Source organism: Alosa pseudoharengus, unplaced genomic scaffold (assembly GCF_046254945.1).
Source record: "Alosa pseudoharengus isolate Yale_2024_CS ecotype anadromous, Long Island Sound unplaced genomic scaffold, YU_APseudo_1.1 YU_APseudo_1.1_scf_13, whole genome shotgun sequence".
Lineage (NCBI taxonomy): Eukaryota > Metazoa > Chordata > Actinopteri > Clupeiformes > Clupeidae > Alosa > Alosa pseudoharengus.
Window position 1 is genome coordinate 6,682,769 of NW_027468598.1, and position 15,159 is coordinate 6,697,927.

General features: G+C 46.6%; 1 protein-coding gene across 1 annotated transcript in view; it reads right to left on the reverse strand.

The window, feature by feature from the left end:
* Window positions 1–650: 650 nt before the first annotated feature.
* The window catches only part of cdon (cell adhesion associated, oncogene regulated), a 28,815-nt gene continuing 14,306 nt past the window's right edge, over window positions 651–15,159 (reverse strand). The window contains exons 3-20 of the mRNA XM_076281937.1: window positions 14,833–15,111; window positions 13,957–14,103; window positions 13,556–13,699; window positions 13,124–13,408; window positions 12,650–12,919; window positions 11,443–11,787; window positions 9,810–10,093; window positions 8,459–8,633; window positions 8,028–8,144; window positions 6,957–7,166; window positions 6,498–6,679; window positions 5,685–5,790; window positions 4,483–4,605; window positions 4,009–4,200; window positions 3,486–3,766; window positions 3,317–3,396; window positions 2,020–2,282; window positions 651–1,484 (exon numbers count right to left, since the gene is read on the reverse strand). Coding sequence (XP_076138052.1) covers window positions 1,339–1,484; window positions 2,020–2,282; window positions 3,317–3,396; window positions 3,486–3,766; window positions 4,009–4,200; window positions 4,483–4,605; window positions 5,685–5,790; window positions 6,498–6,679; window positions 6,957–7,166; window positions 8,028–8,144; window positions 8,459–8,633; window positions 9,810–10,093; window positions 11,443–11,787; window positions 12,650–12,919; window positions 13,124–13,408; window positions 13,556–13,699; window positions 13,957–14,103; window positions 14,833–15,111 — 3,629 coding nt within the window. The 3' untranslated portion in view covers window positions 651–1,338. The remainder of the gene's footprint in view (window positions 1,485–2,019; window positions 2,283–3,316; window positions 3,397–3,485; window positions 3,767–4,008; window positions 4,201–4,482; window positions 4,606–5,684; window positions 5,791–6,497; window positions 6,680–6,956; window positions 7,167–8,027; window positions 8,145–8,458; window positions 8,634–9,809; window positions 10,094–11,442; window positions 11,788–12,649; window positions 12,920–13,123; window positions 13,409–13,555; window positions 13,700–13,956; window positions 14,104–14,832; window positions 15,112–15,159) is intronic.

Sequence of the window (15,159 nt, forward strand, 5' to 3'; positions counted from 1 at the left end):
TGGACATGACGTGTGTGAACTACACTGTTTAAAAGGAGGACAGATTGCCAGACTGATCTTCCCACTGCCATCCTGTTAGCAATGGCTTGCACTCATGACTGTCTATATGACATATGACACATTCTATATGAAGGGAATGTAGCTCCCCTTGTGAGTCATCATACACAGTACAACTGGTTTCCGATTTACTAGAGGTTTCGCAATGAAGATTCTTTAAAATTGAACAGTGGCTAGTGCCAATTTCAGGTAATTTCATAATCTCAGTTACTTGAGATACCTTGTGTGTGTGTGTGTGTGTGTGTGTGTGTCTGTGTGTGTGTGTGTGTGTGAGAGAGAGAGAGAGAGAGAGAGAGAGAGAGAGAGAGAGAGAGAGAGAGAGAGAGAGTGTGTGTGTGTGTGTGCCTGCACGCATGCAGGAGGGCATCAAGCGGTCACGGGAAAGGCAGTGGAGCAGAGAGGGGGCTTGAGGAGAGAGATCTGGGGGGAGGGGGGTCCACTGCCCCTCTGTGTTCACGGGTCAGTTGCTGCTGAGGAGCCCATCAGTAAGCCACATCAAAGCACAGCCAGAAATACCTAACACTCTGGCTTGTGTCTCTTTCAAGGAACATGGAGCACGGGACAGAACAGGCAAATAATCAGGGAGAGCAGGATTCAGACTTGTCCATATCATCTCCTTGTAATACAAAATTTTACACATACAATGGCTAAAATCCACCCATTGTGGAAGACAAATAAAACAAAAGAATAAAAATTATCTTATCAACAAAAAACCATAAATAATATAAAAGATGAACATTTTAAAAACAGATACATTCATATGAAATAATATATCACTACTACAAAAAAATAAATAAGTCATCTAAGCTTTTTCTTCTTTTTTCTGATAGACCTCCCAATGGAGTAGTAGTTTCAGTTCTGTGTGTCACTTCTTCAGCGTGCTGTTTGCTCCCTCGGACCAAATGTCCTCTCTTCACTCTTTTTCCCTCTCTGTCTCTCTCTCTCTCTCACACACACACACAGGCACGCACATGCACGCACACACGCACACACACACAACACACGAACACAACACACACACACACAACACACACACACCACACACACACACACACACAACACACGCACACAACACAAGCACACAACCCACGCACACAACCCACGCACACAACACACACACACAACACACAGACACACTTCATCATGCACTCTCTCGTTCCCAGCTCGGGAAGCAGTGTCCTTAGTGTCACACGTAGTCGCTGATCATGCTAGTGCTTGCCTTTGTCCTCCACTCCTCTCCTCTTCTCCTGTGTCTGCGTTTGCGTCTACTTTTGTTTGTGTTCAGACCTCCTGCACATTTGGCTGGATGAGGTCTCCAGTTAGAGAGCTGGAGGAGATGAAGGACACTTTCTCCTTACAGTCCAAATCGGCCAGACTATCCCAGCACACTGCCGGCTCCTCCGGCTCCTCCATCTGGGGCTCCTCCTCTGCAACAGTCATGGAGGAACAAATGAATACCAAAACCAGACACCAGAGAGAGCAGGACATTCTAAATACCTAACAACAAGCATACCCCCCCCCCTTCCTTCCCACTCTTTCCCTCTCCCTTCTTTGTGTGTCATGTCCTGTATACAGTAGGTTCTTTTTTATCCTCTTTCTCTTTTCTTTTTTCTGTTGAGATGTAGGTCTTTCCGTATTCATGATAAATGCGGCACTATTGCATAGTGCAGTGGAAATGCATTTCTAGCAGATGGGGTCCAGAATCCACACTGATATATAGCACATTAGTAATGGGCTATCTCAGTACAGGCCATCAGAGATGGAAATGTGTCCATGTGTCTTCCACATGTCAAACTTTTATTTAGATCAGTGGCTGTAATATATCTATAAAGCCGTGACAGGAAAATGTCATGAACACAAACATATGTGGCAGTGTTTGCTATGAAATAAGGCAGCAGGCCTCCCAGTGGACTCCTATTAGAGCCACATTGTGATGAGCGTGTGAGATGTTTGGCGGCTCACCTCTCTCTTCCGTAGAGCTCAGCTCCTGCTCCCCAGGGGGACTTTGTGAAGGGGGCAGACTGTTGCCCTGGTTGTCCTCCAGCTGGTATGGCCGGTCACTGCGGACGTGCGGCGGGAGCTGGGGACTGCCAGAGTTCACGTAGCACTGGGGCGCAACATGGCTCAGAGGAACCATCTCAAGACTGTCCTGCTGGCATGGTGCCACGCGGTGCATTAGTGGGAGGGTGCCACCCGAGAAAGTGCCATTGGTTTTTGTGTAGCACCTGAATATGAGTGTACCCACACACACACACACACACACACACACACACACACACACACACACACACACACACACAAACACACAGAGAGTGGATTAGCCATCATGAAGCAAAGTGCTTTTTCCATAGTGATAATGGTGAGAAATGTCAAATTAAGGATGATAACTTTGGCAAGAAAGTCTCTTAGACTCTTCTAACTATTTAACCTACTTTATAGGTTCTTCTTAGACCTGTCACAATACAGCACTACATAAATGGTGCATACAGTATGGACTTTACAAAGTCTTGGATTAACAATCTAATGCTATTTTCCATGCTGCATATGGACTTTAAGTCTTGGATTAACGACCTAATGCTATTTTCCATGCTGCATATGGACTTCAAGTCTTGGATTAACGACCTAATGCTATTTTCCAAAAGACAATGGTGTGTTGAACATAAGTTTTAAACTATTGCTCTGCTAATAACTCTCTTCTCAGTATATATCCCCTCTCTTGGTCTTTATTTCACACAAGCACATCTAGGTTTCCACTAGAATCAAACTGTCAAAAAAACTGTTGTCTCAAGCAACACACAACTCATAGAAGTATAGAATTTAAGACATAAAATAAACAAACAAACTGTTTTGCCAGGGGGGGGGACCCTGAAAGATTTTGTGACTCACATTAATAAAATATGAGAAATTATCATTTCTTCCACTTTTTAGTTTGCACACCAATGTTCTGTCAAATGATAGCTTGTATGTTTAATATGAACATTATACTTAACATTCTGACAGGTAAGTTTTTCATTTATTGTTTTACTTTTATCACAAAAAGAATGTAATTTCTGGCCAACCGAAACACTGGTTTGGGGTTTCATCCTAATGGCATGACAAGATGATCCAGGCCGTCAGCTTATAAAATATGATTAGCTGTGAGAGGCTAACTGACACGTAATGAAATGTGAGACCAAAACAAGCGCCCAAAGAGCCTGTGTGTATACAGTAGCGGCCAGCTGAGTCTAGTGGACACAAACATCCTTCAGTCTTGTCTTACCTGTTGTTGTTGCAGAAATTCTGGCAGCTCATACAGTCCGAGGCGTCAGCCTGAGGCAGTGTTGTATATATGGCTCCTCCCTGTAACATCAACACAGACATCGGTCACATTTCTGACCACTGCAGGGCTACCACTGGAAGAGACCACTGCTAGTGTGATAGGAACTTACATTGTGTAGGTGATTGGGATGGGAGTGCTCGTAGTCCATGGTGCCATGTGGCAATGTGTTGTCACGTGCATGGGAGAGGTTGGTCGAGTATAGGCCACCAGAGCCATTGAGCAACGCCAGGCCATTGGGCAGCTTGTGGTGCAAGTGGTGGCAGCCTTGTGATAGCATGGGGGTGCTGTGGCTGTAGCCGTTGATACGACTGGAACCAGGCAGGGCAGCGTACTCCAGCACGTGTCCGTTCATCTCTGCTGGTTGGTACAGATAGCCGGGTGGATCATACTCTGTCAGGGACCGGGACCACATCACACTTCAGTTACACACACGCATTAGTACAAACAGGACAATGTTGACAGCAAACCTTGTTTTTGTTTCTTCGTGTTAAACGAATAAACAAATTCAGCTGAAGGAATGGCAGAGATGGAGTTATGCTTGAGCTGAGGCTGTTCTGGGGGGGAGGTCTACCACTTGTGAAAAAAAAAAAAAAAACGAAAACCTGTGTGTGTGCAACTGTGTGGGGACTCACTGTGCATGCTGTTCTGCTGACGGTTCCTCCACAGACACATAGCGATGAAGGCCAGAAGGATGAGCACCATTACGCCAAGCACGCAGCCCACGATCACAGACAGGAGCCCCCCAGCGGAAGCAGGGGCCTCTGGGGGATCGGGCCCAGGAGGAGTGATGGGGTGCTGGCTGGGAAGGCCTGGGGGCTGGCGGGCTGCATGGCAACAGAGATAGATTTGTCTTGGACACGAGGAGAAGATAATAACTTATGGCCTAATCACTAGCACATGGCATACTGATGCATATACAGTAGGCAAGCTGAGAAGACCGCAACAGTCTGTGTATACACTGTCTGTATCTATCGACTGCACTCCATAGAAGAATTGCAATAGCAGTCCAACAGATGTTATCGTATACTTTCTGACTTTCTTTGATGTTTACTGACTTTGCGCCATATACAGAAGAGTTGTGAGTATGTATGTTGGTCGACACCCACCTTTGGTTTCACAGATCATGACGTTACTGAATTCACTCTCCCCGCCATCATTAAAGCACTGCATCTTGATGTCATAAGAGGTCTCTGCCTGAAGCTGGCCAATCAGGTGCCATTTCACCTTGCCTGGAGTTGGGGGGGGGGGGGGGGGGGGGGGTTGACATAGTTACATTAGACTGCATGTGAAAGCCAGTGTTGTTCACTCACAACCACATTCATATGTTCCCCCACTCCCTCTTTCCCCCTTCTCCTTCTCCTCCTCTCTCTTTCTCTCTCTCTCTCTTTCTCCCTGTTGGTCCCACCAGGGCCCAGACAGTGGGCCTACTCCAGACGAGCTCCATATATGGCAGCTTGCTGTTTGTTCTGGCCGGCCTCCAGACTCCCCACAGCACACACACTGGGCAAAGCAGCAATGTGCAGCACAGACACATATACACACATACTGTACGCACACATAGGCACACATCTATGCACACACTCAACTCCCCGACCAGATGAGGACTCTCTAATCTGGCATGGTAGCCTTTCTAAGAATAAGTCTCCCTCCATCTGATTTAATAGAAACGCAATAGAGACTCTGTCACACCCACGTATGAAACAAAGCAGGCACATGGCTAAGACACATCAGGAGTTGATCATACACACAAACACACACACACACACACACACACACACACACACACACACACACACACACACACACACACACACACACACACACACACACACACACACACACACACACACACACACACACACACACGCACAAACACTTGGGCAACTGGGTAGGTTGGCCTAAAATATGTGGCCGTGATCCCTGGCAGTGTACAGCACAGGGGAGCTGTGCTGTGGGGTCAGAGGTCGGGGGATGAGATGGTGGGGGAGGTGGGAGTGGAGGTAAGGCAGTAAGGGGGCTGGGTGGCGTATCAGTGGTCACATTCCTCATGTCAACCTGAGCTCCGCTCGGCCAGCCGGTGTAGGGTTACAGTTCAGGGCCATTAGAGAGGCAGCCATTTATTAAAAACACATTTTCTCCTGCCTCATTAGCTCAGCCCAGCACAGCCCTGCACTCACTGGCCATCCATCAACACACTGACCTGCCCAACCCTGGTAGCACCACATATCCATTACACACACACACACACACTTTTATGCATCTACAACGTACACGTACATAAGTACATAAACAAGGCGCGCTCACTAACCTTCCACGATGTCTCTCTTGTAGTCACTGTCGTTGTCACTGTCAGTGGGCCTGTAGTAGATGTAAAAGCCTTGGATGGGGGTGTTGTTGTTAATTGATGGTGTGTACTGAAAAAGGACAAAAATAGAGTAGGAAGTTACAAATGAAACAAAGCAGGACAAATGATCCATTTCCTGAAATACTTTTGTGTATTGTTGTGTTATCAGTCATGCTCAGTTGAGATCTGTTTGCTGGAGTTTTGCAGGAAAACATGATGTAAATTACACTCAAAGCGGAATGGAGGGGAGTAATGAAATCAATGATCTCTGTAACAGTGGGTCTGGGCTGTGAGTGAAGGCAGTGACCTCAGTAAGGTTAAGATCACACAGAGGTTTAAGAACATAACTCGCCCACTTCAAACGCAACCGAGCCATGCAGAAAAGTGGACCCGACTGGTGTTCGCAAACCAACAAACTTTGAAAAGAAAATAAATGTTTTCCCCCATCTATGTGGATCTAGGACTCTGAAAATAGCCATTCACTCCTTCCTCCAAACCTGCACAGGGCTATCTACCAACCCTGGAAAAAAATAACTATGAGCTTACACACACACACATCCACTGTATGCACATGTGTGAGTGAATTACAGGAGGCTCAATCCCAGGCTTAGCATACAGACAATTTATGGAACACCAGTAACATGCCGCACATACTAACTAAACTGACTAAACATGAATGGGATTTTAACCCAGTCTCAGGTTTTTTGATTTTAGATTGCTCTATAACATTAAGGTGAGGTAAGGTAAGGTAAGGTTAAGTGTTCCAGTCATACTCACAGTCCAGCGTAGCATGATCTGAGTGTCACTGACAGCATCCGTGGAAGAGATATGAGGTCCATTTACAGGGCGGTTTGTTATAGAAGGACTGGCTGCTGACACCTGATATGGCCTGGAGGTGGCGCTGTGAGGGCTGTCCCCATACATATTCATAGCAATCACACGGAACCGGTATGTGGAACCTGAACATATGGGAAAGATGAAGAGAAGAAAAGAGAGTATGAGACATCTTGAATCATATCAGTGATGTACATACAACTTCACTCAGATTAGCATTATATTACGTTTGATTACTTTGTGTCACTGTTGTATAGCATTTTATGTAATCTGTGGTGATAAAGGCATATACGTTATTTTGCTTGGGGAAGTGTGAAGCAGGCAATAACCCTGTGAGGATGACCGTATGTTTGTGAGGAGGCCAGAGTCTTTGGTCATGCCACATAAATCGGCTGGACTCACCTGGTTCTAGGTTGCGAACCTCCACTGACAGTTTCAGAGGTGAGATATTGTCAGCAGCAATCATCCACTCGCCACTCCGTCCCTGTTTGCGATACTCAACACGGAATGCTGTGATAGGAGAGCCGCCATTGGCCCGAGGAATCCAAGTGACATACACGGAATTCTCTGTTGCCATTGAGATAGTGGGCCTATCAGGAGCCTCAGGGACGGCTAGGAAACGACAACAAACAACATGAAAGAATGAGACAAACCATGGCATAAATGGTTTCTTTACAAAGAGACATTAGGACAAATGGAGGAGGCAATTAGAACGATTTTATCCATGTCTCCGGGGGAGATGAGAAGAGTAGGGAGATAACACAAGACACACACATCGCTGTGAAGGGCAGCAGGGAATGTGTACTTACTTGGAGCTCTTAGCCAGAGAGAGCCAAGGAGAGAGTGAAAGGAGAGAGAGAGGGGTTAGGAGAAAACAGTGTTATTTAAGAAAGTTATTATGACTCCAGTCAGCACACACAGTACACACAGTTTTTTTGTGAAGGACTAAATGTTTTGGACAACTCATTTATCTTGAATTGACAAATACCGGTACCTTAAATTAATGTGGTTATCTCCCTCTTTCTCTCTCTCTCATTCTGTTCTCATTAGTAACGCTACTAACTATCTCTCTTTTTAACATTTTTGTGACAAATTAAATTATAAATGACTTTACTATACTTTTTGCATGAAGTCTCATCCAGTGACTGCTGATTTGGGTTGGTAATTTAGGAGGATAATCTAGTTGCATGTAACATAATTAATTGCGTTTAGGAGTTATTCAAATAAATGATGATGATATTTAATCATTTTAAAAGGAATTGTAATTACATCAGCAGTATGACACACAAAACATATACCCACTAAACAGGACACATATCCTCCAGACTCTAATCAAAGAAATATTTCAAACCACTGGATCAGGGCTACAAATCCACATGAAAGCATTGTACCCCCCTGTCATTTAGTGCAAATACTGCAGTGTATTTTGTGACTTAAGTGCTGTGTTACAGGGAACCTAAGCACTGCTCCTACCTCTGTCTGGTATAACCACCCCATAGTGTGTGTTGGTATTTGGATCCTCCCGGGGTTTCTCGGGTACAGAGACAGAAGGAGATTTGGAGGGATTCTTGTTGGAGGACGAGGTTTTTTCTGTGGGTCAGCATAATAAAAAAGTTTCAAGCCATATGCCTTTTCAAAACAAAAGCCAGTAGTGATGTATTTTGATCATCTATGGAAGATATTAAGACAGGGTGAAATTACGCTATTCATAAAATAAGAAGTGACTGATATACACAGCTTCTGTTAAATCAATGATTTTATTGACCAAATATTTGACTCATTATCCCCATTTAACAAGAGCATTCTATGCAAAATTCCTTTTTTAATTATTGGTCAGCAACACATGTCAGCTGATTTGTCATGGTCTGAAAAAAGACTGTGTGAGAATAAGGTGGTGTGCTCACCCTTCCCCGTCCGGAAGGTGAGCATAGCTGGTTGCCCATCCCCCGCGGTGCTGCGAGCCACCATCAGGACTTCATACAGGCTGGAGGCCTCCAGGTCATTCAGACGCAACGTGTTCTCACTGCCAGGCACCCGCACCGTCTGCCAGCTGCCCACCACATTTCCCATCTCATTCACCTGCAAACACACACACACACACACACACACACACACACACACCTTTACTACCGGCTCACAGAGGCTGCGCCACCCCTATTGCAAACAATCCCAGCAGATAAGCATACTTAACACATTTAATCAGACAGAGAACTATGCCACATATCAAAACCAAGCAAACTGACTGTGGCCGAGGCTGTGTCTATCTACCTTTCCACAATTGAATCTGGACAGAGTTAAATCTACACCTCAGAGTACCACAGAGACAACTGTCACATTTTCCATCGCAAGTAAGCCTCCATAGCCTATATATTATTAACAAGCCAACTAGCCCAGTTTATACAGGCTAAGTGTGCACATTATGAGAAGATAAAATACAGCCTTTAAAAAGGAAATGGCTCCTCAGCCAATCACGTCTGCTCTTTGCATTTTTACTCATTACCCTGGGATGGAAAAGCCATTGGATCAGATTAGCTTAGAAGTGGTTGTGTGAAATCTGAAAGGGTCATTCCAGGTCAGCTCACCTAGGTCTCAACAGGTCAAGTCAAGGTTTATCCATGAAAAAAGTCACTTAAGATTTTCAGTCGGAATAATTCATGTTTACCCTTTTCATGTTCTGCATCTCATCTAACCTATTGAATTTGAGCAATTTTTAAAAAATGTTCTAGACTTTTTATCTTTTAATGTATATTAATGGTTAAAGGACAACTCCGGTCAAAGAACATAAGGGCTATTTCGAGCGTAAACATGGGGACCAAAACGACGTTCATTGGTGCGGTTTTGAGTAAAACCAGAATATGCATTTACAACGAAATAGCATACGGTGATAGTCTTAGGGGCCCGTTCTACTTTAAGCGACTGACAAGGCTCAACATCTCATCACACTTCTGTGATACTGTGGAGAGGGGCCCTACTGACAAACCAAAGTAATTCTAACTCTGTACATGTACAGTTACTCGTTATCATCCAAAAATAGACTCTAAGTTGTTCTTAGACCGGAGTTGTCCTTTAATCAATACAGGAAAGGGAGATAAACACACCTTCCTACTAACTTGCCAAGACCTTGGTGAGTTCACATGGAATGACCCAAATCCTAGATATCATAGCATAGTGTGCATATGAGTGAGGCAGGGGTAGAGAGAGAATAAGTCAGTGGGTGTTTGTGTTTGTGTTTGTTTTCGTGTTTTTTATGCATACCTTACGGTATTTGACAAAGTAGGCATTGATAGGAATGTCTGTGTCTTTGACAGCCTTCCACTCCAGGTCGTAGATGTCAGGCTTGTAAGTCTGAGGTGGGCTGATGATGACCGGTGCCTCAGGCGTGGGCTGGTCGCTCGTCCTCTCCGTGGGCAGGCCCATGCTGTCGCCGGGACCCACCTTGTCGAGCGATGAGAACAGTTCATCTCCCTCGTCACTCTGAAAAGGGTGTATGGAGGGAAGGGTCTCCCACGGCATCCCCAGCGTGGAGCTGGGCTGAGGATCTGTCACACAGAGGCCGACTGTTAGCATAAACTTTTAGTGAATGTGTCAACAGAGGCTATATCCCTCCGTGATGAAAAACCATCTCTTAATGCTATGCAATCTTTTCCTAACTGATGACGTGCCTGTCTGGTGACTGATATGGTAATGCTACTTGGAATGCTTTGACATCTGCAACCCCGTACAGGAAGCACCTGAACATCTGTCTCTGGGCAGCGCCATAGGGCTCCTCTGTGTCCTTCTAACGGCGTCTCAGCCCAGGCAGAGCTGGAACCAGCAGCACCCGCGCTGCAAACCTCGGCACCATGAGCAAACTTTTTCAATCTACATAAAATAACAAGCCTGGCCCACACAGCACTGCATCATAATGCTTTGTTTGTTTGTTTGGATTCCCCCCCCCCCCCCATTGAAACGGCACAGCAGCCAGAACAGTCCACCTGGGAAATCAGGCAAGCTGGGAACATTATAATGCCTGACACGAAACTGGCAGCCAAAGGAATGGAATTTTCTCTGAGATGTCATGGAGGACGGGGTCTGTGTGTGTGTGTGTGTGTGTATGTGTGCACAGTCTACAAGAGCGGGCCAGCCTGGCTTACTGGCACACAGGCTGAGCACACCAGCAGCAGTGGCAGCATAATTTAGGAGCTGGAGGAGGAGTGGGGTTTGCCATGGGGACGTGGACGAGAGTCTTGAGTCCTGATTGGCTTGCAGGTTTTTCGTGTGTGGTGATGGTTTACTTTACAAAACAAACAAGCCGTAAGCTAGTAACACGAGAACTGGTGCTGGGAACACCGCCAGATGCCTTACATTCCATGCACAGACCATTCAAATACCGGGGAGAATCACACCACAAGCTCATACAAACACACACACATAGGCATAGGCACAGGCACACACACACACACACACACAGGCACAGGCACAGGCACAGGCACACACAAACACACTTTTCTCTCTGCTTAGCACGATTTATGGTTTTTCTCTCAGTTTCCCAGTCTCACTATCTTTTTTATCTGGCTGCTTTAAAGGCTCTTCTCACTGCACATCCTGTATCTCTATTTGCCGTCGATCATGCACCTTCTCCCTCCTCTCTGTTTCTCCCTCCTCTCTTTTCTCCCTCCTCTCTTTTTCTCCCGGCTTCGTCCCGCTGCACTCCGTGGTGAATAATGTGTGCATTATGCCCTGGCTGAGTGGTGCAATGGGAGCAGATAGATCTCATTCCTCATAAAGAGCTGCACACACAGTCTGAGGCTTGTTCCACCTGGAACAAGACATGACGGCTGGGCATGTCGAGCTCTGTAGAGGTCAGTCCATTAGCTCAGAGAGACACTAAATCACCCGGGTGACTCACCTACAGTCAGCACGGCCTCTGCCCGTACCGAGCCCAGCCGGTTGGAGGCTTCACAGGAGTACGTCCCTGCGTGGGCCTCCGAGGCCGCCTGGATGTGGAGAGTGCTGCTCCCCGGCCGGGACATGACGAGATGGGGAGGACCGTCGCCAGGTGCCCTGGCCGTGGCCGGCTGTGGCAGAAGCAGAAGCAGAAGGGTGGGGTCCGTGGCAATGGGACCAGCAGCGTTATGCCAGCGGATGACGGGCAGGGGCTGACCGCTGGCGTTACAGTGAAGAGTCACGGAACCACCCTCCAGAACTGTGGTGCTCATAGGAGCAGTCAGGATAACAGGCGGAGAAATCGGACCTGGAGCAACATGGAAAACAAAGTATACACAGACGTAATTAGATTACGTTGTCTAGGGAACAGGGGGCAGGGGGAGACTTGTTCTATCCACGGAGCTGTGTAAACCGGCCATATCTGATTCTCTTGACATCTCCAGACCCTAAAGTGCAGTTCTCCACCTCCCCTATCAAACACATATATGACGCTTCAGGATAAACACCAATGCTCTTCACTGACCTGCATTTCATCAGAGCAAAAGAAAAAAAAAATCTCTCTCTCGCCTTGATGGGGAAAAAAGGCACAACCCACACAATGTTTTTTTTTCTTTAACGTGAGGCCAGTGTATCTATTCCTTCATTAATCATGCAGGGGTTGATGGGATAGGGGCCTGCCAAGCAGCTGCAGCAGTGCACCATGCTGAGAGTGCAGGGTGCAGGGAGGTGAGTGTGTGTTCATAAATAAAAGGCGGGCTGTGTATGATGTTGACAGCCGGGTGGTCTGGTCCTCGTCATAACCCTCTACAGCAACTCCTTACATTCCACTGTCTGGGGGCTTATCCCTGACGGACTGCACAAAGCTCACACTCATGGTGCTGCTTGTGCAAGCTGACCCCTTCTGAGCGGCCGTCCTCTCCTGAGCTCCGTTTCCCCCTCTACCTCACGTCTCTCCACAAACATTTCTCTTCTGTCTCTTCTGTACAATGCCATCGGCCCTCTCTCTGTCTGCTCTACTTTCCTCGGAACGCATCTGTTTTCATCTTCACTTTAAGAAACAGGAAATGGCCTGTCTTTATGAGAGAACTGACCTCATTCTGTTCTGTCAGGTTGTAAATGCTGTCATACTTTAACCATTCTCTACACTGAATAACTGAGACTGGACCAACCTGATTGGACAGTGAGTCTGCCACTAGACTGCTCCGAGCCAATCCCATTGTCCAGCAGGCACTGGTACATGCCCTGATCGTGCTGTCGGACGGAGGAGATGACGAGAGAAGAGCTGGACATGTATAGGCGTGGTGAGGGGCTGATTGGGTTCGAGTTGAAAAGCCAGGTGACGTTGGGGGTAGGATTTCCCTTCACTTGACAGGTAAATTGCACAGAAGAGTTGAGAGGTGACACCTTGTCAGTCAATCCAGCAACTAGTGAGGAAGTCTCTGAAAGGCACAAAAAGAAGACTTTTTATTATTTCATGTGCTCCTTTTTGGCTAGAACATTCTATTCTATTACACTGATATTTGCAGTGTATCATCCATAGAGAACTATGGTTTCAATGTATATCCATAGGAGATTCCAATCCTTGAAGAATGTAGGTTAAAGTAATCTTCATTAATGCTTTCACAACTGTGCACTGGACTTACCAAACACATTCACAGTATAGTTGGCACTGGCCACAGTGCCTCTGTTAGTCTGCAGGGAGCAGTGGTAAGTCCCACTGTCAGCAGATGTCACGTCAGTCAGCACCAGGTTACTATATAAGAGTCTTCTCCTTGAACCCAGTGACACCTCCTTCCCATCCTGAGTCCACTTGACAGCAGATGATGGATTCCCAGACAGGACACATTCCAAGGTGAGGGACTTGGACTGTTCCACGGACACGTTGAGAGGGGAGGTGGGATAGATGACGGTTACAGGAGCAGGTTCATCTGGATGGGGTTCGTGGAGACGGATTAGTGTTCCATGTAAAGTAGTCTTGTCATTTACAGTATGCAGTAAAAATATATCATATCATAATCCAGCAGTTAATCAAAAAATATTAAGAACTAGTCAATTATCACAACATTTCCCCTCACCTCTCACCACCACTTTAGTACCATGAGACTCAACCCTGGTTTCCTTGGTGATGGGGTTGAAGGCACCACACTTGTACATGCCCTGGTGCTCAGGGGTAATACTGACAATCTGAAGGTTTCCAGATGGAAGGAGTAAATACTCATCTGCAAAATATGAATAAAAAAGAAAAACACAAGAGATGTGCATAAGTATGTGAGTGTGAGTTTGAGACAGAGTGTGTGTGTGTGTGTGAGAGAGAGAGAGAGAAAGTGAGACAGAGAGTGTGCTGTATGTGAGAGAAAGAGAAAGAGAGAGAGAGAGAGAGTATGTGTATGTGTATGTGTATGTGTGTGTGTGTGTGTGTGTGTGTGTGTGTGTGTGTGTGTGTGTGTGTGTGTGTGTGTGTGTGTTGTGTCCTTACCAGTGGACTCCTCCAGCCACTTCCCTCTGACGCGGTAGCGTGGCAGGGCTGGGGGGTTGCTGGAAGGCAGCTGGCACTCAATCAGAGCCGTGCTGCCCGCCGTCACATGCAGCGAGCGCCGCTGAGTGTGGCCAAACTCTTCAATGTCTATCCCAAACACAAACACACACGTGCACACACCAGTGAGGACAGTACACACACTCAGTATGGAGCTGTTGGAGGGCTGTGTGGCGACTGTCACCCTCCGCTCAGCTTTGGAACAACTCAGCACAGGAAGGCCCCGGCATCATTAAGGATACTGCTAAAGTGGTGTTTGGAAGAGTGCCAGGGGGGGATAAAACAACTACTGCTTCCTGCACACACACACACACACACACACACACACCCCCCTCCCTCACCCCAGCACTTTAGCAGGCTAAGCCACCCTTACAAGGTGTTACAGACAGGAAATGCAGCGCTAGTGTTCTCAAAGAGACCGTCCGTCCATTCTCCCTTCATCACTTTGAAATGGGTTTTGGAAACATGTGGTTTAGAAATTAGCGTTTTTTCATGCTCTGAGTGAACACCTGTTTTCATTTCTTATTATCACACAGTGAATCACAAAGAGTTTTTTTCTTCTCAAAATACTGAAAGTAGTTTCACCCAGAAGACATCTTTGATATTCTGTCCTTTAATGTGACGAGTTCTTGAAACAAGTACATTGACGCAAAACGAGTGCAATGCATGATATCAGGGACCTCTTTAAAACATGGGGATGTTTAGTTTAAAAACATCACTTGATATACAGTATAAAAATGATGCCAGTCACTCATGTGTCAAGTTAGCTGGCAACTCTTGAACCTCTATAAAGTGCTGCAAGTGTATTTGTGTGCATACCTGCTATCTCCACATGTGCATAGCGGCTGATGATGACCCCGGCATCAGACTGGGCCAGGCACTGGTAGGAGCCCTGGTGCTCAGGCTGCAGAGAGGGCAGGAAGAGCGAGCCGTGCTGGAGCTCCACACCCCCGAGGGCTCCCAGCTCCAGTGGCTGCCCAGCGAAGAGCCACCACACGCGGGCAGAGGCCGGCCTCACCGAGCAGTTCAGCTTGACCGCAGTGCCCTGCTTCTGCACCACTGACGTGGGCTCCGAGATGAAGGACAGAGAGGAAGAATCTGACAGAGAGAGAGAGAGAGAGACAGACAGAGAGAGAGTGAGAGATT